At 51.2% G+C, this 20,693-nt stretch overlaps 1 protein-coding gene and 1 long non-coding RNA gene across 8 annotated transcripts in view; one reads left to right on the top strand and one right to left on the bottom strand.

The window, feature by feature from the left end:
- Positions 1–2,943, bottom strand: part of PDE8A (phosphodiesterase 8A) — a 118,945-nt gene extending 116,002 nt beyond the window's left edge. The window contains exon 1 of one of the 4 annotated variants that reach the window (XM_084772385.1): positions 2,305–2,943. In XM_084772385.1, coding sequence (XP_084628511.1) covers positions 2,305–2,466 — 162 coding nt within the window. In that variant the 5' untranslated portion in view covers positions 2,467–2,943. Of the gene's footprint in view, positions 1–2,121; positions 2,262–2,304 lie in introns of those variants that run through there. The other 3 variants (XM_084772387.1, XM_084772386.1, XM_084772389.1) reach the window with 3 other exon arrangements.
- A 377-nt stretch (positions 2,944–3,320) lies between these two features.
- On the top strand, positions 3,321–20,589 carry LOC311592268. 4 transcript variants are annotated; one of them, XR_014777354.1, is made up of 6 exons: positions 3,321–3,444; positions 16,985–17,126; positions 17,586–17,672; positions 18,354–19,175; positions 19,578–19,754; positions 20,455–20,589. It is a non-coding gene; the product is annotated as an uncharacterized lncRNA (long non-coding RNA). The 4 variants fall into 4 exon arrangements; XR_014777355.1 differs by having other exon boundaries at positions 18,345–19,175; positions 20,459–20,589; XR_014777356.1 differs by having other exon boundaries at positions 18,345–19,754.
- The last annotated feature ends 104 nt before the right edge of the window (positions 20,590–20,693 follow it).

Genomic DNA, 20,693 nt, shown 5'->3' with positions numbered 1-20,693 from the left:
TTTAAGATGTTTATTAATAAAGAAGCAAATTACTTGATCTTGCTAAAATTTGATCTTGCTAAAGCTTTTCTTCTATAATACACATTTTTTTAATTTCCAGAGTGTATTTATATTTTAATTTTAAAAGAAAAGTACTGAACTAAAGAAAAGCTGTAATTACCTCTGCTCTATTACTTGATTTGTCTAAATTCAACATTCAACTATTTGTAACTCAGATGTGGCATAGGCAACTCAAAAGTATGGGAGTGACTTTCATTTCTATTGGTTGTGCTACTGTCATTTGTAATTGTACTCTCCCTCTGTAAACGTTAATATCATTTTAAGCCTATCTTAAATGTTTTATAGACACAAATTGCAGGACAGAAGTACCAATGAGTAAACAGTAAAAAATAAACAAGTTACACAGCACCTATTATGCGCATGCCACAAGGCTAGCCGCGTAAGGAGGAGCTCAGGCAGCTCACCTAACACACACAAAGGTCCATCCGCACCGCAGAGTACTTAGAACAGGAACTTTGAAGCCCAGAGAACTGTGGATGGCAGCACAGTAGTTACTGCACAGGAGAAGTTTACAAGATGCCTACTAAGAATTTTAAGACATCCAAAGCCGGACATAGTGCCACAAGCCCTTAATCCCACCAAGCAGGCGGATCACTGTGAGTTTGAGGCCAGCCTGGTCTACAAATCAAGTCCTGGACAGCCAAGGTTACATAGAGAAACCCTGTGTTGAAAAAAAACAAAAACAAAAAAGCCAGGCGGTGGTGGCGCACGCCTTTAATCCCAGCACTCGGGAGGCAGAGGCAGGTGGATCGCTATGAGTTCGAGGCCAGCCTGGTCTACAAAGCGAGTCCAGGACAGCCAAGGCTACACAGAGAAACCCTGTCTCGAAAAAAACAAAACAAAACAAAAAATTAAAAAATAAAGAGAAGAAAAACAAACAAACAAAAAGACATCCAGGCCACCACAAAAAGGCCTGTAAGAAGCAAAATGTCTCATTAAAGAATGATTTTGGAATTCAATATTGGCTAATGAAAAGATTAGCTTAAACTTGGGCAAAAAATGTGACAGCTGTTAGGGTTCCCACATTCAACTTCACGTGTAGTGTCTTGGTTGTTTGTAAACCCTGTTAGGTTTAATATATAAGCTTCTTGTTGTGATTAGAAGCAGTTTGGCCTAACAGTCTAAACTCTAGCCATCACAAGTTTCTTTAAAGAAACCACAGGAGAAAGAATTCAACTTTTGATAATCAGAACAAGGTTGAATTTTCACTTAAGACTACTGGCAGGGTGGGGCAAGCACTCCGGTTTGGAAAGCTGAACAAGGTCTTCTCTTTCATACAGAAAAAGTACCACAGTGGTTGCTGGAAATTTAAGACAGTTAAGTAAATGAAATGCATCCTTCAAATTTGGAAGGTTCTGCAGTACTCAATAAGCAAGAATAATAATGTTTAAAATGGCAAACGACTTAAAACTTGCTGCTAACGAGGGGCTTATATTCAAACACTGCAGCCGAGCACACCAGGGCTTGTTTTGCCACCGACACATGAGATGTCACTCTCAAATCCCAGATGTAAGGGGAAGCTGCTGCGTGTGCCTCGGTGAGCTTTTATCTTTCCTTTAGAAAACCTTAGCCCTAGAAACTTTTGATAAAGGCCAAGGCAAAAGGTGCTGGGGTTGACACGCAATGAAAAACAAAACAAAACCCTGTTAAGTCCCAGTCAGACTGCCTCCATAAAAGATTAACTTTGCACTGCTGGATCCTTCAAAGATCACGTCTCCAGCAGTATTTTCGAATTACACAGGCCTTAAATACCACACGTATGCTAATAAACCTGAACTTCAGATAACACGTGCAGTGAAGCCAAACCGATGTTCCAGGTTACATTTCAACAGTCCCAAAGTGGAAAAGTCAAACTTTATGTGCAAAGAGGGGTCAGGCTAGGTATAAGTTAGGCAGGGGGTGAGCGGGGAGGGGTGGTGGGTGGTCACATTCAAGACCCTTCCCAGTGCTGACGACCCTTTTTCCCTTTCTACTCTGGGAACCGCAAGAGCAAAGTGCACCCCAGAATATGCCAGGGTCCCTCACCGGGTCCCCCACCCACCCCGCTGGAAAGGAACTGACTCGCGGTGTCGGGTCTGGCCCGGGAACCAACGGTCGCGGCGGCTCAGGCAGCGCAGCGTCCTAGCCCCGTTAAGCCTCCGTCCGCGACAGCCCGCAAGGCGGCTGGCGTCGGTCAACGCCACTGGCGGCCGCCCGGAGGGCCGAGCCGGGCCCGCGTTTCCCCGCCCTCCCGGTGCCGCTCACCTTCGTGGCGCTGCCGTCGCGAGGCTGAGACTCCGCGAGCCCCGGCGCGGTCCACCGTTGCTGTCTAGACCTCGGCGCGGGGCCCGGTGCGCCCTCGTCGTCGCCGACGCCGTGGTTCGCCGATCGGTTGTCGGAAATGTGGATGCTCGGGGCGCAGCCCATTCTGGAGGCGGCGGCGGCGGCGGCGCCGCGGACACGCTGGCGGGCAGCCGCGATCCGGTCAGCAAACGGCCCGCCCGGCGCCTCGGGGCCGCCGCGGGCGCCGTGTCATCGCGGCCTGAGCGGGCGGGCGGGCGGGCGGGCGGTGGCGAGCGCGGGTCTCGCGTCAGGAAGCGCGGCGGCCCCTTTTATCGCGCTGCGGGCGCGGTGGCGGCGGCTGCGGCGACGGCCGTGGGGAGGGGGCGCTGGGGCGGGAGGCGCGTCGCGGACGCCCCTCCGAACATGCCCTTTCCTGAGGCGGGAGCCGCCGCCAGTCTCCCTTCACATCGCCTCGCGCACCGCGGTCGCCACGCTTCCGGGGATTGTCGGGGGAGGAGATTTGCGCTCTCGCCACCGGGAGCCGCGAGCCCGCGCGCCGCGTTAGCACCGCCGCTCTGGCCTCGTCTGACTCTCGAGGAAACGGGCGCTCGCGTGGCGGCGCCTGCTCCTCGGCCCCGCGGGCGGCTGGTGAGCGCCCCTTCGTCGGGCGACCGTCGGGGAGCCTAGCCCTCAGCCCCTGCGCTCGGAGCTATGGGGTGGACCGGCGCCCTGTGGGTGCGAGCGCGCCTCGGCTCCGGTCGGGCCGCGCCGTCGAGAAGCGCGGAGGTGGCTGCGCGAGCCGGGGAGTTGAGCGGCCGAGGCTCCCGCTCCGCGCTCCGTGCTCCGAACCGTGTCTTGCGGGCAACTCGCCGCGCCCAGCCCCCCAGCGGTGACCTCCAGCGGCTGCTGGCGTCAATGCAAAGCAGCTGGGGCGCCCGCCGCCTGCTCCCTGTACCGCCCGTCCAAGAGCATGCGCGGCCGCGACCACAGGGGCACCCAGCCAGCCTGCCCAGAGAGAGGAACTTGCTCAAGGATACACGGCCATTCTACTTCAGGGGCCACCGGGTTTGTTCACTGTCAGATGACTGAGATTTGGAGCTACCGTCCGTTAAGAGGCCAATTGTAAGGACCTCACTCCGAATTTGGTCAGAAGTACATGGGGCTGGGGGGGGGGGGGTTGCGGTCCCAGACGTTATTTATTACTAGGGATAGTCCGCTCCAAAACCTGGGACGTCATGCCTCTGGTCGCACCCGGATCGGTGTGACTGTGATGCTTCGAAGCTAGTAGTTTGTGGGAGGCCGGTCCTCTTAACCAAAGGACGGTCCCAGGTTCGACAGTCCCTAGGATCAGAGCTAAGGGAAGGGGTGTGCGCGCCCGTCCAACAGGGATCAGGCCTGTGAGGACCCCCGGATAAGGTGTCAGAACTGTAGCCCTCACGTGCTGCCAGCCAGCTGGCTGTGACCCCAGATGAGCCTCTTAACCACTCTGCGGCAGAAGCTGGAGGGCGACGCCCCTGGGTGTACATCTGGTACCCAGAGCCAGACACTTCGGGAGCCCTCCCTCCCTTCCTTGCTCTCCAGGTCCACCGGGACCCCGGCGGGGCCGAAGCTTCCTTTCTTCAGTCCACACCTTTCCTACCCTCACCCGGGAGCGACCCTGAGAGGCAGAGGCTCCCGCCCCGCAGACTGGCTACTCTTAAGACCCGGAGATGTGCTCCAGGCTAAAGTCCCTGCTGCCTCGCTGAGACAGACACAGGTGTTTGGTCCCTGTGGCCGCTGCAACGTCTTTGAGCGTCCATCTTCGGGACCAAAGATAGGCACAGGGCGGCTTCCGGAGCGGATGAGGCTGGAGCAGCTTTGGAAACGGGGTCCTCTTTTCTGGCACGTGGCTCCTTTGTCAAGTTAAAGCACGCTGCCCTTTAAAAGTATCACTGGCTCCACGAAGGTGTCTTGGAGGTGTCGGCGCGGGGAAAGGTTTTGTAATGTCACCGGTTATTCCACCCAAATTGTAGCGCTTTCGACTAGCAATCTTAGAGGGTAGGGTTTGTTGTTGTTGTTGTTGTTGTTTTGGTTTGGTTTTGTTTTTTTTCCAGCAGGCAGTTGGATCCCTGGAGAAAATGCCTTCAGCCACAGATGCGCGTATTGAAGTCTAAGGCTCTTCTCCCCGCCCAGCACAAGTCTGGCCTTGAGGACTACACTGACCTTGCTAGTGACGCTCCAGGAAGCCCCGGCCCTCCTGGCCCTCCTGGCTTTCAGCGCTCCTGCTTTGTCTCGGGACCCTAGAGCTTTATGTCAATAGCAGGGTGGGGCTGAGGAAAGGAAGCTCTCTGGAGACCAAAGACTGGAGGTCCCTTCCCTAACTTCTCTAGCAGCTTTCTCTCTCTCTCTCTCTCTCTCTCTCTCTCTCTCTCTCTCTCTCTCTCTCTCTCTCTCTCTCTCTCTCTCTCTCTCCCCCTCCCTCCCTCCCTCCCTCCCCCCCCTGCAATTTAGGAACCCACAGATTTGGAACCTGAGCCTAAGAGAGACACTCAGGCAGATTGGAGCCATCTGTTCACTCCTGGGTCTAGTACAGGGAGCCGACTTGTCTTAAGACCTTCGCCTGGGTCCCAGTGTTGGAGCTGTGGACAGTAATTCATCCCTCTCCTCCTCTGGCTAGAATCTGCACCTGCAGGTCTCCAAACACAGTCTGGGAAACCAGAAGTTCTGTAGGCCTCGAGGACTGTGAGTATAAAAGGGGGTTACGCTGACAGAAACAACCTGAACCTTCCCCCAGTTAGTCCCCCAGGACTTCCAGGACCGGTCAAGAATCCCAGCATGGGGCTGGAGAGATGGCTCAGCGGTTATGAGCCAGTATGGTACTTACAGAGAATTTAAATCTGATTCCCAAGCACCCACATCAGGTACCTTACAGCCACCAGTTAACTCCAGCTCCAGAGATCTGACTCCCTCTTCTGTCCTGGACACATACACGCAGCCCTGCATGCAAAATAAAATTTAAATGTTAAAAGAATCCCACCAGGGCTGGGAGTAGTGGCCTACACTTATTATTCCCAGACAGGCAGAAGGGCCGGCCATGAACTTGAGGTCAGCCTGGTCTGTATAACTTTAAAAAACTTTAAAAACTAAAAAGGGCTACAGAGCAGGATCAGTTCAAAGCCCTTGCTAATGACCATCTAATTCCAGCTACAGGAGATTGGATGATGCCCTCTTCTGACCTCCAGAGGCAGCAGACATACATGTGGTGCACATATATACATGCAAGCAGAACACTTCTGCACGTTTTTAAAAATCTAAAAACTAAAATAAATTAAAAAAATAAATGTGCCACCAGACGTGGTGACACATGCCTTTAATCCCAGCACTCGGGAGGCAGAGGCAGGCCGATCGCTGTGAGTTTGAGACCAGCCTGGTCTACAAAGTGAGTCTAGGACGGCCAAGGCTACACAGAGAAACCCTGTCTCAAAAATAAATAAATAAATAAATAAATAAATAAATAAATAATTGGGCCAAGAGTCTCAGGGAACTCACGAACTATCTGAATCCTGTACAGAGTACGTGCCCTGCCCCCAACAGTACTGGTCGGCAGGAGCCTCACTAGCACAAGTAGAATGTCCCAGCATCCCCATCTGTTATTGGAAACTTGCAATTGAACGTCCATTTCAGTTCTGACTCCCAGGACTCAGGCCTGAGGTTCAGTGGGACTGAGCAGAGGATAAGCTCAGAGTCCCACCCCAGCCTCCTTCCTGCTGGCTGCAGTTTACAGATCAGCTGTCTCCAGGTAGCTATTGTTTCCATGTTTGTTTGGTTTTTTTGTTTGTTTTTGTTTTTCCAGACAGGGTTTTTCTATGTAACCTTGACTGTCCTGGACTCACTGTGTAGACCAGGCTAGCCTCGATCTTACAGAGATCTGCCTGCCTCTGCCTCCCGAGTGGTGGGATTAAAGGCGAGCACCACCACCTCCAAGCTCCCCTGGTCTTTTATTTCCAGACCATCCCAGCCTTTCTCAGATAAGAGAGGCTTGGGTGACCACCTTCCAACAGAAGCCAAAGAAGGGAGGAGCGCCCTCTGGAGGCCAGAATGGAGGAGGCGTGAGACCCCCCGCAGTTCTGGCCCTCCATCTCCAGGCCTCCAGAGACGCCTGCTGTTCCCTCTTCACTTTGGGTTAGCTCTTGTCATTCACCTGTGACTGTGGGCTCAGTTTCTCAAAATGGACCTGTTGAGTCTCCCAGTCGCCCCAGTGCTCACCCCCATAGTTTACTCTGTGAGTCCATCTGCCCCTTCCTGCAAGACCAGGAACTCCACCCTTCTTTCACCTACTGGATAAAAAACAACATTCTTAATATCATTGTCGTAGGAGGCAAATGCTTAGGGGGCCAAGGGTTCACACTAAACCCGGGGAGAACAAGGGGAGCACCATTACCAAGGACCAGAAGCCACCAGAACTTGCTCACCCTCCCCAGCCTCCAGCCGTAGGCCCCAATGACTTCCATCCCAGCTCAGAAGGACTTGACCCAAGTTCTGTTTAGTTTATTTTGTTGTCGTTCTTTGAAATAAGGCCTCGTGTAGCCCAGGCTGCCCTCAAACTTGCTATGCAGTCAAGAATGCCCTTGCATTCCTGATCCCCTGCTTCTACCTCCTCAGTGCTGAGATTCCAGGCCTGTACCACTATGCCTGACCTCCTTGTCCCAAGTCTGTTCTTGTTTGTTTGCTTGCTTGCTTTTCAAGACAGGGTTTCTCTGTATAACAGAGTCTTGGCTGTCCTGGACTCACTTGGAGGACCAGGCTGGCCTAGAACTCACAGAGATCCACCCGCCTTTGTCTCCCTGGTGCTGGGACTAAAGGCGTGCGCCACCACCACCCGGCAGACCTTTAGATTGAAAGTCAGATGCCTTGCTCATTGAGCTATATGGGCTTTCTTGACCCAAAGCTTTTTTCTTTCTTTCTTTCTTTCTTTCTTTCTTTCTTTCTTTCTTTCTTTCTTTCCTTCTGGTTTTTCAAGACAGGGTTTCTCTGTGTATCCGTGCCTTGCCTGTCCTAGACTCACTTTGTAGACGAGCCTGGCCTCAAAATCACAGAGATCCCCCTGCCTCTGCCTCCCAACTTCTTAACTTGCAGTGTGACGGGGAACATCTGTCCCTGTGCCCACACCAGTATAGTCACAGGTACTTTGCAGGGCTCCATCTTGATGTAGTATTCCCATATCCCTATATTAGTTACTTTTGTCATCGCTGTGGCAAAATGCCTATGTGACAGCTGATCTTGGCTTTCAACTGTAGAGGTGACCTTCACTTACATTGCATTAAAGTGTGTCTGTATATGCAACTGTTAGCCTTCAGTGAGCCAAATGCTAACAGATTCTGTATTGTGACTGCTATTGAGGAGTCTCCTGTCTCAAGGTTGTGTAAAAATTACTCTGCAATTATCTCTGATTGGTTAATAAAGATGATGAAGAGTCTATGACTTGGCAGAAGGGACAGTGGGGCTTCTGTTCCTATTCTGGGGGCATCCCGGGTATGGAGAAAGGGAAGAGAAGGTTGGTGGGCCTTGAGGAGTCACCATAAGGACAAAGATGGAGCAGTAGCAACAGGGGGCAAGACAAGATGGCAAATAATATGGGGTACATGGCTGGGAGGCCGCCAGGCTAGCATAGACAAGTTAAACAGATCAGTATCTGCCCAGTTATGGTACTTGAAGCTTATTATAAATGTACTAGGAGCTGGAACAGGTGTAGAAAAGCCTTTAATTCAACAGTGAACTTGACAAGATTGGCCTGTGAGAATGTCTCTGGGGTATTCTCTTGATTGCTAGTTGATCTAGGAGGGCCCAACCCTCTGTGGGCAGTAGTATCCTTAAGCAAGTGGGTCTGGGTGTGGGTCTGGGTCCAGTGGGGCTGTGGCTCAGTGGTTAAGAGCACTTGTTCTGACAGAGGACCCAGGCTTAATTCCCAGCACACATGGTATCTCACAACCATCTCTAACTCCAAACCCAGGAAATCTGATGCCTTCTTCCTGCATGTGCATGTTACACACACATACAGGCAGGCAAAATACTGAAACATAAAAATAAATCTTAAAAAAAAAAAATAGAGAGGCATAGCTAAGTATGAGCCTGGGAGCAAGTGAGAGAGCAGCATTCCTACAGCTGCTTTAGTCCCCGCCTCCAGTCCCATGAGGGATGGAGTGACCTGAGAGCTACAAGATAAAACAACCCCTTTCTTTCCCCAACTTGCTTCTGGTCCTGGTGTTCATCACAGCAACAGAAAAGCAAACTAGGACAGCCCGAAGGCAATTGTAAAGGAAGGGGAGTTTCTTTTAGCTCGTAATTTGGGAGATGCAGGTGGACAAGGGTGTGAGGCAGGCCACGCTGTTGTCCACAGTCGGGAGTCAGAAAGATGGAAGCTCTTACTAAGCTTGCTTTTTCCTCTTCATTCTGTCCAGCACTCTAGCCCATGGCATGAAGGCAAACTCACTCAGTTTCCTACCCCAGTTAACCCCCTGCAAACACTCACTCACAGGCAAAACAAAACTGTGTGTGTGTGTGTGTGTGTACGCACAGATGAGTATGCATGTGGAGATCAGAGGGCAGTGTTGAGTGACTTCCTCAATCACGTTCCACCATATTTCTTGAGATGGGTCTCACTGAACCTGAGGCTCGCTAATGGGCCAGGGATCTTCCGTCTCTGCCTCTCCAACACTAGGATTATGATGAGTGTGGGGGATGGGAGCTCGGGTCCTCATGATTGCATGGCAAGCACTTTATTGACTGAGCTATCTCCTCAGCCCTTTTCTGAGATCTGTCGTGTAGCCCAAGCTAGGCTGGAACTTGCCAACTTCCTGCTTCAGCCTCCTGAGTCCTGGGTTTCCAGGTGTGCATCTCCTTATACCACTGAAAATTCTTTTTTTTTTTTCATTGTTGTTGTTTTGCGAGACAGGGTTTTCCTGTGTAGCCTTGGCTGTCCTAGACTCGCTTTGTAGACCAGGCTGGCCTCTAACTCACAGTGATCTGCCTGCCTCTGCCCCCGAGTGCTGGGATTAAAGGTGTGTGCAACTACGCCTGGCCTGAAAAGTCTTAATAGTTATGGAGCAAAGGCTCTGGGGTTAGCTTGACCCCCCCCCATCATCATCATTGCTCCCGTCATCAGCACCCCACTATTGTCATCATAACTGTCAATATCGCCACCATTTTTATCATATCACTACCACCATCATCATCGCCATCACCACCACTGCCCTCCCACACCCAGCAGCAGCAGCAGCAGCAGCAATATTCCATCATCAGCATCACCAGCATCACCAGCATCATCATCACCATCATCACCAGCATCACCAGCATCACCATCGCCATCATTACTAGCCATACCAATGCCACAGCTTTTGTACCAAGCTCCCACGCCCCTTTGGGAACCAGGACAAATGGGGCTTCCACGGGTCTTTTATTAGGACCCCTTTAACTTTCTCCAAAGTTCTCACATGAGAGGAGCCACACTTCCTGTCTTATGACTGAGAAAACATGAAATGACAAAAGCTCCCATGAACTGAAGTGCACCTTTGAATGACCTCATTCATTGTGCTACTTACAGACTAGCAGATTCCTCAGAGGACTGTCCCCCAGCCTGGGGCCACTTCCTTCAGATGGGGAAAACTTCCTTACTTGGGAGTACATCCTCGCAGTTCTGAGGCCAGAGTCCTTGCCAGGCTGACAAGGCCTGCGTGGTCTCACTGTGCTGCTGCCCACCTCTGTCGTCTCCACATTCTCAGGTCATCCCATGCTTCCTTCCCTCCATCCTTCCCCCCTCTCCCTCTCCTTCCCTCCCAATCTTCTGGTGAGGGGTCACTGTTTCCCAGGCAGGCCTGGATTCTGAACTAAGTGATCCTCCTGTCTCAGCCTCTGCAGCAGCTGTGACTACAGACATGTGCCATGACACACAGTGCCATGCTTTCCTTGGGGACACGCACGTGGAGCTCTGCTTCAGATCCTTCCTTCCACTCCACCGTCTTTATACTTTGGCTTACCTCTTCCAGGAATGGTCTGGAATGTTCTTTCATTCATATATGCCATTACATGACTCACCCTTCTAGTACAGGTATTTGAGTTGCAGTAGATCAAACCCCAGATGCAAAGGGATGCTAGCAGGCCAGACGTGACTGGTTGTTGGAGCTGAAAAATCCAAGCACAGCCCTGACTCGAGGCATGGCTGGATCAGCAGCTCAAACAATGACACTCTAGACTCAATTTTCTTAACCATTATTTTTTTAACCATTATTTTTTATTACAACTTATTAACCGAGCGTACATCACTTATAACCCAACTAAGCAAACCAATAGGAAAAGAGGATTAAGGAATACAATAACAAAACCGTAAGGATATCAGTTGTGAAGAGCAATTCTCCTGGCACAATCAGCAGGATTTCTTCTGCTGGAACCTGGAGTAACCAGAACCCAGAACCTCAGCAGGAGCTGGAGCCCCGAAGCCTTCCCTCGAGCGGTTCTCTCTAGGAGCGTCTCGAAGAGCCGCAAAGAACAGCCAAAACTATCCCAATTCTCCAAAAAGCCCCACCTCTAGGTCTGGGCTCATTTATATAGCTCCTCCCAGAGTCTGTTCACGGGATCTTTTCAGCTGGCAACAATCAAGCTCCCGCACAAGGTGGTTGGTCTTCTAGTGGATTAACCTCACCTGTTCTCTCCTAAGACCATTCCAATCCCACACTTGGGATCCTAAAAAAACAGGTTTATCTCTCCTTCATGACATCATATGGCTGGATCAGGAGCTCAAACAATGACATCATACTTGTTAACTCTGGATTGGTCCATGAGCCCATCTTAACCAATTGCCATGGTCAGGGGTCAGGGGAGTGCCGAACACTACATATTCTACCAAAAGAACTTGAGCTGATACTGGAGGCAACTGTGGCTTCCCAGAGGAAAACCAGGTGCAGCTTTAAGACGGGCTAAGGGTGAGTCAGGTGTGGTGGCACAGGCCTGTAGTCACAGCACTCGGGAGGCAGAGGCAGGTAGATCGCTGTGAGTTTGAAGCCAGCCTGGTCTACAAAGTGAGTCCAGGATAGCAAAGATAACACAGAGAAACCTTGTCTCAAAAAACTGAAGAAGAAGAAGAAGAAGAAGAAGAAGAAGAAGAAGAAGAAGAAGAAGAAGAAGAAGAAGAAGAAGAAGAAGAAGAAGAAGAAGAAGAAGAAAGAGAAGAAAGAGAAGAAAGAGAAGAAAGAGAAGAAGGAGAAGAAGAAAAGAGATGCGAGTGGGTGTGGAGAAAAATGTTGTTTCTCGTGTCTCCTCTCAGGGCAGGACTTCCGGATGTTCATTGCCTCCCTGTCCAAGATGAAGTCCTTTCCTCTTGGGACACACACTTAAGAGCTTATCCCATGTCATGGCATCGACAGTTGCCATCTCGCAATCGTTAGTTAGTATACCTGCCTCCCCTACCACAGTCTGCACTGCTAGGAAGCTGTCCTCATGTGGGGCCTGATGTGGGGCCCGGTGGCCATTGCAACAGTCTCTCTGTGAGGCATCTGTGTGTGTGAGGAAGGAAGCTAGCTAGGGTCCTCCTAACTAGGCCCTTCGGATGATTTGGCTTTCCCCCTGCACTGTCACATGATGATTAGTTTCCCAGGCCTTATAAAGCAGGCTTGGAGATCATACATAGGGCATGTGTTCCCAGAGATGTGACAGATTTCCCATGAGACCTGGCAGGCCTGGGTCCCAGGAGCTGGAGAGGGGAGAGTTGGTAAATCAGGAAAAGAGCCAGGAGGAAAAGGAGGTTTGCTTTAGATTAAGAGCTTTAAAGAGAGTGATTCATGATCGTTGCGGCTGACATTTCAAAAGCCCCACATACTTTTGGTAACCAGCACGCTGCCTTGCATTTATCTTGGGAACGGAGCAGCCCACAGTTGCTTTGGGGTATATCATATTGCACTTTTTGCTTCTCAAGCCTCAGTGATGTTTGAATCCTCAGTTGCCCATATTTAGCTTATTATTCTAGGGTTTATTTTTACAGAAGTTCTTGTCCGGGGAAGATACATGAGGCTTTGGTGTCCGAAAGATTAGAGCTGGTAACTGGTTTCTGCCGTCTGCTGTGCGACTTCCCTGTTCCCCGTTCAATGATGTGAGTCCAGCACTGCCTACTGTGTTATGGAACACCAGGAGGGGTTCGCATGGGGTATTTCTGTATACTACGGACTCTAGGTTTCAGCTCTAACTACGGAAGGGGAAAGGAAGGAGTAGGAAGAAGCAAGTGTCTGGTGTGGCAGGAGTCTGGCTAGCCCTCTCTTTCTGTGGCATGGGCATGGATCTGGGTCCTCAGGAGAAGGCCTGTGGACAGAGCTGGGAGGGTTGGCTGCCCAGTTGCAAACTTGGTAAAACACAGGGCTTCCTGGCCAAGGTAATAATAATGTATGGCTCTGTGTGTGTGTGTGTGTGTGTGTGTGTGTGTGTGTGTGTTGCACGCATGTATTGTGGGAGGGGAGTGGCTGTGAAGGGGTGAGGGGCGCACCAGGTGGTCAACCAGCTTGGATTGCCTAGGGCCATGGGTTTTCCTGATACATGTAAGACCTTCAGTGTTGCCAGGCAGTGGTGGCGCACGCCTTTAATCCCAGCACTGGGGGTACACAGAGAAACCCTGTCTCGAAAACAAAACAAAACAAAACAAAAAGGCTTTCAATGTTAAAGCCTGAGTGTTGCAAGCCGGGCGGTCTTAAATCCCAGCACTTGGGAGGCAGAGGCAAGTGGATCACTGTGAGTTTGAGACCAGCCGGTTCTACAAAGTGAGTCCAAGACAGCCAGGGCTACACAGAGAAACCCTGTCTCGAGGGAAAAAAAAAAGCCTGAGTGTTACTTCATTTAGTGCCAGCCATCCTGTGACTGTGCTTTTCCATGTTTGTGCCTGGAACCCTGAGGAGCTCAGTCCCCGCACCCTGCAACTTACTCAGTACCAGGAGTCAGTGCTTGGGGCCTCGCAGGCAGCCTGGTGCAGGCCACCGGGGGCAGAGGGAGCCATAGATTGTTTCACTACTTCTCACACGCCCCCAACCCAGGAGCTGAGGAAGGCCTGGTCAATAAGTTGGAGAAGAGCCAAGCAAACAGGATGTTGCCTCATGAGGTCTGGGCAATCTGGGGATCCATACAAGGGTGTGCACAGTGCCCGGTACTCATGGCTTTTTTTTTTTTTTTTTGGTTTTTTGAGTCAGGGTTTCTCTGTGTAGCCTTGGCTGTCCTGGACTCACTTTGTAGACCAGGCTGGCCTCGAACTCACAGAGATCCGCCTGCCTCTGCCTCCCGAGTGCTGGGATTAAAGGCGTGCGCCACCACTGCCCGGCTGAGACAGGCTCTTGATCTGCAGCCCAGACTCGCTTCCAACTCGAGATCCTCCTGCTTTAGCTTCAGGTGCTTAGATTACAGGCACGCAGCCCCAGGCCCAGCACTTACTGCAATTTTCATCATTGCATTTTCTATTTGTTTTTCTATCACATAGCAATATCATTTTAGCTTGAATTTAATTATAAATTTAGTTGGAGTCTGAAGAAACAGTTCTTCTTAGGAATGTCTGGACTGATCTTTTAGAATCAATTGGGCGGAAAGCTGTGTCGTCTACCATGATGTCAAGTGTCCACAACTGTACCCTAGTGGCCCAGCTACGCCTCCCTGCGTGTCTCAGAACACGAAGACCATATGAGATGGTGCCAGTGATGCCTGGTGTGATTCTGTTAGGTATGCTTGGGGATGTTTTGATGTTGGGACACTTCAGAAGTACACCTGGTGAGCCAGTGCCGGGGAGTGTGTTTATGCTTCTGTTATTTGGACGTAGATAGCCTTAGTGTGTTCCGGAAGCATCCTTTTGATTTGTAAAGATGTAGCTGGGTCTGGTGGTACAGGCCTACAGTCCTAGATACTTGGGAAGCTGAGGGAGGAAGGCCACAAGTTCAAGACCAGACTTGGTAACTTAGTAAGGCTCTTTTTTTTCTCTCTCTCTCTATTTTGAGACAGGGTTTCTCTGTGTAGCCTTGGCTGTCCCAGACTCCCTTTGTAGACCAGGCTGGCCTTGAACTCACATAGATCCACTTGTCTCTGCCTCCCAAGTGCTGGGATTAAAGATGTGTGCCACCATACCCAGAAAAACTTTTAAAATAAAAAATTAAAAGTAGTGAAAAGAGGGTGGGTGTGTCAGTGGTAGAGTGCTTGCCTGGCACGCAGAAAGCCATAGGTCTAATCATTACAATCATAGCAAGCGGAGGTCCCTGGAAAGGGTGGGCCATGTTAGATTTTACTAAAGACCTGCATCCTATATTGTAAAAAGCTTAGTGTGCTTATCTGTGTAAATAGGGTGCCGGGATGGATGAGTGGAGAGATAATAGTAACTATATCCCAGGGCTGCTGTGAGAACAAAATGAGCTCACATGTGGGCATGGGATCAGCTTGGCAGGTAATCTCGTGCCATCAAGAGAGCAGGTGTCAGACCAGAAGGTGGCTCAGTGGGTAAAGGCACTTGTGGTCCAGCCTGACTACCTGAGTTTGATCCCTAGGTCCCATGTGGTAGAAGGGAGAACTGACTTCTGTAAGTTGTCCTCTGATCTATACATGTGTTGTGGTGTGCGCTCTCCCTCTCTCTCTGTCTCTCTGTCTCTCTGTCTCTCTGTCTCTCTGTCTCTCTCTCTCTGTCTCTCTGTCTCTCTCTCTCTCTCTCTGTCTCTCTGTCTCTGTCTCTCTGTCTCTCTGTCTCTCTCTCTCTGTCTCTCTCTCTCTCTCACACAGACACACACACACACACACACACACACACACACACACATACACACGGTGACAGAGACAGAAAGACAGTCAGATAGACAGACAGAGGGGGTGTAATTAAGAAAAGAAAGATGTCACTTAGGTCCATCCTGGGCCATTTTTGGCACATGGCTTCTCTAAGATAGGGGACCTACTACCTCCCTCCTTACAGATGCCTCTAGCCAGCGGAGATCCCACCCAGAGGCCAAACCTCTTTCAGGGAGAATATGGCAGAGGGCCACAGTCTGGGCAGTCGGAAAGCTAGAAGATTGGAAGGAAACGACAGGAAAGAGTGGGTGGCCCTGCCTTCGCCTCCCTGATGTGCCATCTTTATGACCCACCACGCTTCTAGTGCCAGTTTCCCGGTGGCATGGTTCTGAGATCCCTCGCACAGGCCTGAGCTAAGGCAGGGGCTGGGTCCAGACAAAGGGAGGGGAGGATTGTCATTATTGACTACAGTATGACCTGCCTGAACAGACCCTGGAATGTCCCCTGAGTGGCCACGGGCTTCCTCCCATTTTTCTGCTTCTTTTCTGTATACACCGGAGCAGAACACTGAGAGGTCCATGGGTAGGAGTAGCCACAAAATTTATGGGGACCAGAGCAAGCCACGGTTACCTCTAGTATCAGCTCAAGTTCTTTTGGTAGAGTATTTAGTGTTGGGCACTTCCCTGACCGTGGCAATTGGTTAAGATGGGCACATGAACCAATCCAGAGTCAACAAGTATGATGTCATTGTTGTTTGAGATCCTGATCCAGCCATGCCTCAAGTCAGGGCTGTGCTTGGATTTTTCAGCTCCAACAACCAGTCACATCTGGCCTGCTAGCATGCCTTTGCATCTGGGGTTTGATCTACTGCAACTCAAATACCTGTACTAGAAGGGTGAGTCATGTAATGGCATATATGAATGAAAGAACATTCCAGACCATTCCTGGAAGAGGTAAGCCAAAGTATAAAGACGGTGGAGTGGGAGCTCCACTTGCATGTCCCCAAGGAAAGCATGGCACTGTGTGTCATGGTACATGTCTGTAGTCACAGCTGCTGCAGAGGCTGAGACAGGAGGATCACTTAGTTCAGAATCCAGGCCTGCCTGGGAAACAGTGGCCCCTCACCAGAAGGGAGGGAGGGAAGGAGAGGGAGGGGGGGAAGGATGGAGGGAAGGAAGCATGGGATGACCTGAGAACGTGGAGACGACAGAGGTGGGCAGCAGCACAGTGAGACCACGCAGGCCTTGTCAGCCTGGCAAGGACTCTGGCCTCAGAACTTCAAGGATGTACTCCCAAGTAAGGAAGTTTTCCCCATCAGAAGGAAGTGGCCCCAGGCTGGGGGACAGTCCTCTGAGGAATCTGCTAGTCTGTAAGCAACACAATGAATGAGGTCATTCAAAGGTGCACTTCAGTTCATGGGAGCTTTTGTCATTTCATGTTTTCTCAGTCATAAGACAGGAAGTGTGGCTCCTCTCATGTGAGAACTTTGGAGAAAGTTAAAGGGGTCCTAATAAAAGACCCGTGGAAGCCCCATTTGTCCTGGTTCCCAAAGGGGCGTGGGAGCTTGGTACAAAAGCTGTGGCATTGGTATGGCTAGTAGTGATGGCGATGGTGATGATGGTGATGATGGTGATGATGATGATGATGATGGAATATTGCTGCTGCTGCTGCTGCTGCTGCTGCTGCTGCTGCTGCTGCTGGGTGTGGGATGGCAGTGGTGGTGATGGCGATGATGATGGTAGTGATATGATGAAGGTGGTGGCGATATTGACGATTATGGTGACAATAGTGGGGTGCTGATGACAGGGGCAATGATGATGATGATGATGGTGGTGATGATGATGATGATTTTGGTGAACCTAAGCCCAATTCTCTTTTTGCACCTCTCCTATGTCGCTAGACACTTTGCTGAAGTCCTCAGTAAGAGTCTTCTCGAGTCTTCATCACACTGCTCTGAGAGCCACATGTCATCCATCATTCTTCTGTCAAGGACGGGCTAACTGAGAAGCTCCAGCTCAGTAGGAGAGCAGAGGCAGCATGAGGTGAGAATCCTGGCGATGGACACAGGGCCCGGCCTTCAGCAGTGACATGTGTGTAGCCTCCTGGGACCTTTTTCCTCCTGGCCTCCCAACACTTTTGTGTGTGTGTGTGTGGCCAGTCCCTTTCTTCAAGACTTCTCTGCTTGAAATCTGTCCTGCGGCTTCCGTCTTCCTGAGTGGCCACTGATGATCTAGGTTCGTTATCATCCAAGGGCATCCCCACCACCAGTTGCCAGAGTGAGTTCTGAGGGATGGACTGACAGGGACTGAGGCAAAAGGGCCCCGGAACCACTGTGCACTGGAACAGCTCTCCCCCCCCCCCCCCCCCCCCCCGCTGAGTCCCTGCATCCTCTGGATAGTTGATCTAAGCCTGGGCATCTGAGCTTCCCAGGCCAGCTAGTGACTTAGGGTGATTATAGAAGGGGGAATCATCTTCACAGGAAATCAAACGTTTCGTTCCAGGCTGGAGATCATCAAGACCAAGAGCAACAAGCTGCAGGGAAACTTCTTGTCACAGCTGCCACCTAATCTTGTGGGACTCGGCTCCAAGTAAGCTCTCTCAACCCCAGCCGGTGTGTAAGGGGAAGTGAGCTGTGGTAGTGGTTTCCACCCCTCACTATTTTCCCAAGTTCCTCCTTGGGGTTTGTGGACTCTACCCACACCCGAGGTGTGGGGGTGGCTGGCTTTTCACTCTCATCCCCATGTCAGGAATTGGTTTAATCGTGTGCATGTGGCACAACTCTGGTGAAGGGGCCGTTGTGTGGGCTTGCCTAAGAGTGGTGTAAAGACGGGTTTCTGGGAGCATTTTTCATCCTCCTCCCCATCCCCACCCCCGCCGCCCCGGGACAGAGTTTCTCTGTGTAGACTTGGCTGTCCTGGACTCACTTTATAGACCAGGCTGGACTCAAACTCACAGCAATCTACCTGCCTCTGCCTCCTGAGTGCTGGGATTAAAGGCATGTGCCACCACTGCATGGCCCTGTTTTGTTTGTTTGTTTTGTTTTTTTCAATGCAGGGTTTCTCTGTGTATAGCCTCAGCTGTCCTGGAACTAGCTCTGTAGACCAGGGTGGCCTTGAACTCAGAGATCCACCTGCCTCTGCCTCCCGAGTGCTAGGATTAAAAGCGTGCACCACCACCTGTAACATATTCTTGGAGGGAGGGAGGGAGAAAAGCATTTTTCTCAAAAAAAAAAAAAAAGCATTTTTCTCAACAACCTGGAGCTATTTCAGAAATGTGAGCCCCATGACAGGGGTCTGCCAGCACCTGAGGAAGGCCAAGAGGAACACTGCAGGGAACCTACATCACCTTGCCCCAAATGTAATCACAGCTGCGAAATCAACAAACCGTGAAGCCGCCCGGTCTCTGAAGTCCTTGCAGTGTGGTAAAAACGCATGTTGGTGGGTCAAACTAATTGTAGTTGGGGCAGTTAGTTACCTGTTCCCAAAACGGTTCTACTTTCCTCATAAGGCCACCAAACAGATTTCCTATAGCCTCCTCACGTGTGCCACCTTGTCATTTCATTTGTTCTCTTTTCCAAGAAGGAAAACAAGGCTCAGCACTGGGGGGGGAGTTGGGGGGGGTGGGATATGGCAGAGCCAGAACCTCCACTCCGAGGCACTCGCTCCTGCCCAGCCCTCTGTCCAAGCCCTTTACAGTGCTGGGGAGAATTGCTAAACAGACCTTATTTCTAAGAAATGCTTTGTGTTCTTATCCACCCACTGCTTCTCCGAGCTGCAGGCAAGTCTGAGATAGAATAAACGTGATCCTCCATCGTTTTCCATACTGGAGCCTGCCCCTGCCCTTGGGACCCAGCTTGGAAAGGGGGCAGGGCACTGCCTTCCCAGCACATAATTACCATGCTTGCCAGCCACAGCGCTGCCAGCTGCTCTTGGCCACCCAGCAACTGTGCTCCCAGCTGCAGCTGATGTGGACGATCAGACGACGGGGATGAGTTCAAAAGGGGCCTCTCCCATTGGAAATGTGGACAGATGCCCGTGCCCACATGCAGGCAACGGAGGGCCTGGGAATCCTCATTTCCTGGCCTACTTTTGGTAGGAGACCAAAGCTGTGTATATTCAACATTCTACTGGCTCATGTCCCCCAACCTTGCAGAGTTTCCTCGTGGCTAGCTGTCCAAGCAGGGTCAGGGAGGCTCTGCTGGAATTTACCCAACCCCAAAGTTAAGGGGGGTAAGGGGGTAGGGTGGGGCGAGCCTAGTAAGGGAGAGACAGAGTGAGAAAGACTGTGTCCCTGCTGAGGCTCAGCCACAGAGCCAGCTGGAGTGGCAGTTCGTTATGTCATGAGTTAAGCGTTCTTCTTTCTAACTTGCTGTTTACATATGTAAAAGCGTGTGTGTGCTCCTTGTCCACACAGTGCTGGCTCTTGAGCCCTAGAAGACAGGGTCACGGTCGTGAGGTTCAGGCCAGGAAGGCCCCTCTCCTTTGTCTCTTAAGGCAGATAATCTGGGATTCCCCACCGGATCACAGTCAAGGGGCTTTGATTGTATGTCAAATGAAACCCACGTCTAGCTACCTTAGCAAGAAAAGGAACTTTCTGGAAGGACTATCAGGATACTGTGGGCCACTTGTGATCCTACCACACAAGGATTTCTGAGGCCACGTAACGGTCAGGTGCATACTTCCACTCCAGATGTGCCGCAGACATCAAGCTCACGGATGTGGCAGCCTTCAAGCCGAGTAGGCCATAGAAGACCTGTGGCTTCCACCCACCCACTCCGTCTCACACACTCTAGAGGAAGCAGCCACCTCATCACAAAGACGCAGGGAGAGAGGCTTAAGCCTCTGATCAGGATCTGCAGGTAGACCAAGAGTTGGCACTGAAGCCCCCCCCCCCCCCCCCCCCCGTTGCTTGCAGGCCTGCTGGCAGCTCCTCCGCAGCTCTGTGAGAGGCTCCTAGCTGCACCTGGCTGGGCAGTGAGCCGAGTTTTTGCATCCTGCCTTCAAAACATCTGTTAAGGAGACTTCACTGGTTACTAGTGGTCGCTCCTGTGCTGCAGAAGAGGAAACTAAGGCATAATCAACAAGAGCGGGGATTGCCCGGGCGGTGGTGGCACACGCCTTTAGTCCCAGCACTCGGGAAGCAGAGGCAGGCACATCACTCTGAGTTCGAGGCCAGCCTGGTCTACAAAGAGAGTCCAGGACAGCCAAGGCTGTTATACAGGGAAATCCTGGGGCGGGGGGGGGAAGCAAGGGAGAAAAAGAAGAGGTTCAAGGGATGAGTGACAACAAAACCTTCTCTTCAGAGGTTGGGTTGGGGGGAACAACTAAGCTATTCACAGCTCCATGTGCTTCAGAAACCCCCCTTATTTAGCCAGGACTGTAACTCAGATCCCCAGCTCCAGACAGCGATGTGTAACCCCAGCGCTTAGAAGGTGAGATCATGAGTTCAAAGTCATCCTCAACCACATATTGAATTTGAGGCTAGTCTGGGACACGTGAGACCTTGTCCAGGGATGGGGGGCGAGGAGGGGTGCGGTGTGGCGAGGGAGAGAAAGAAACGGAGGGAGAGAGAAGGGGGGGGATGAGGAAGTACTTCTCCCTTGTCTATGC

Source organism: Acomys minous (assembly GCF_964271855.1).
Source record: "Acomys minous genome assembly, chromosome: 2".
NCBI classification, from domain to species: Eukaryota; Metazoa; Chordata; class Mammalia; order Rodentia; family Muridae; genus Acomys; species Acomys minous.
The sequence above is the reverse complement of the archived record's forward strand: the minus strand, read 5'-3'. Positions and strand labels throughout refer to the sequence as shown.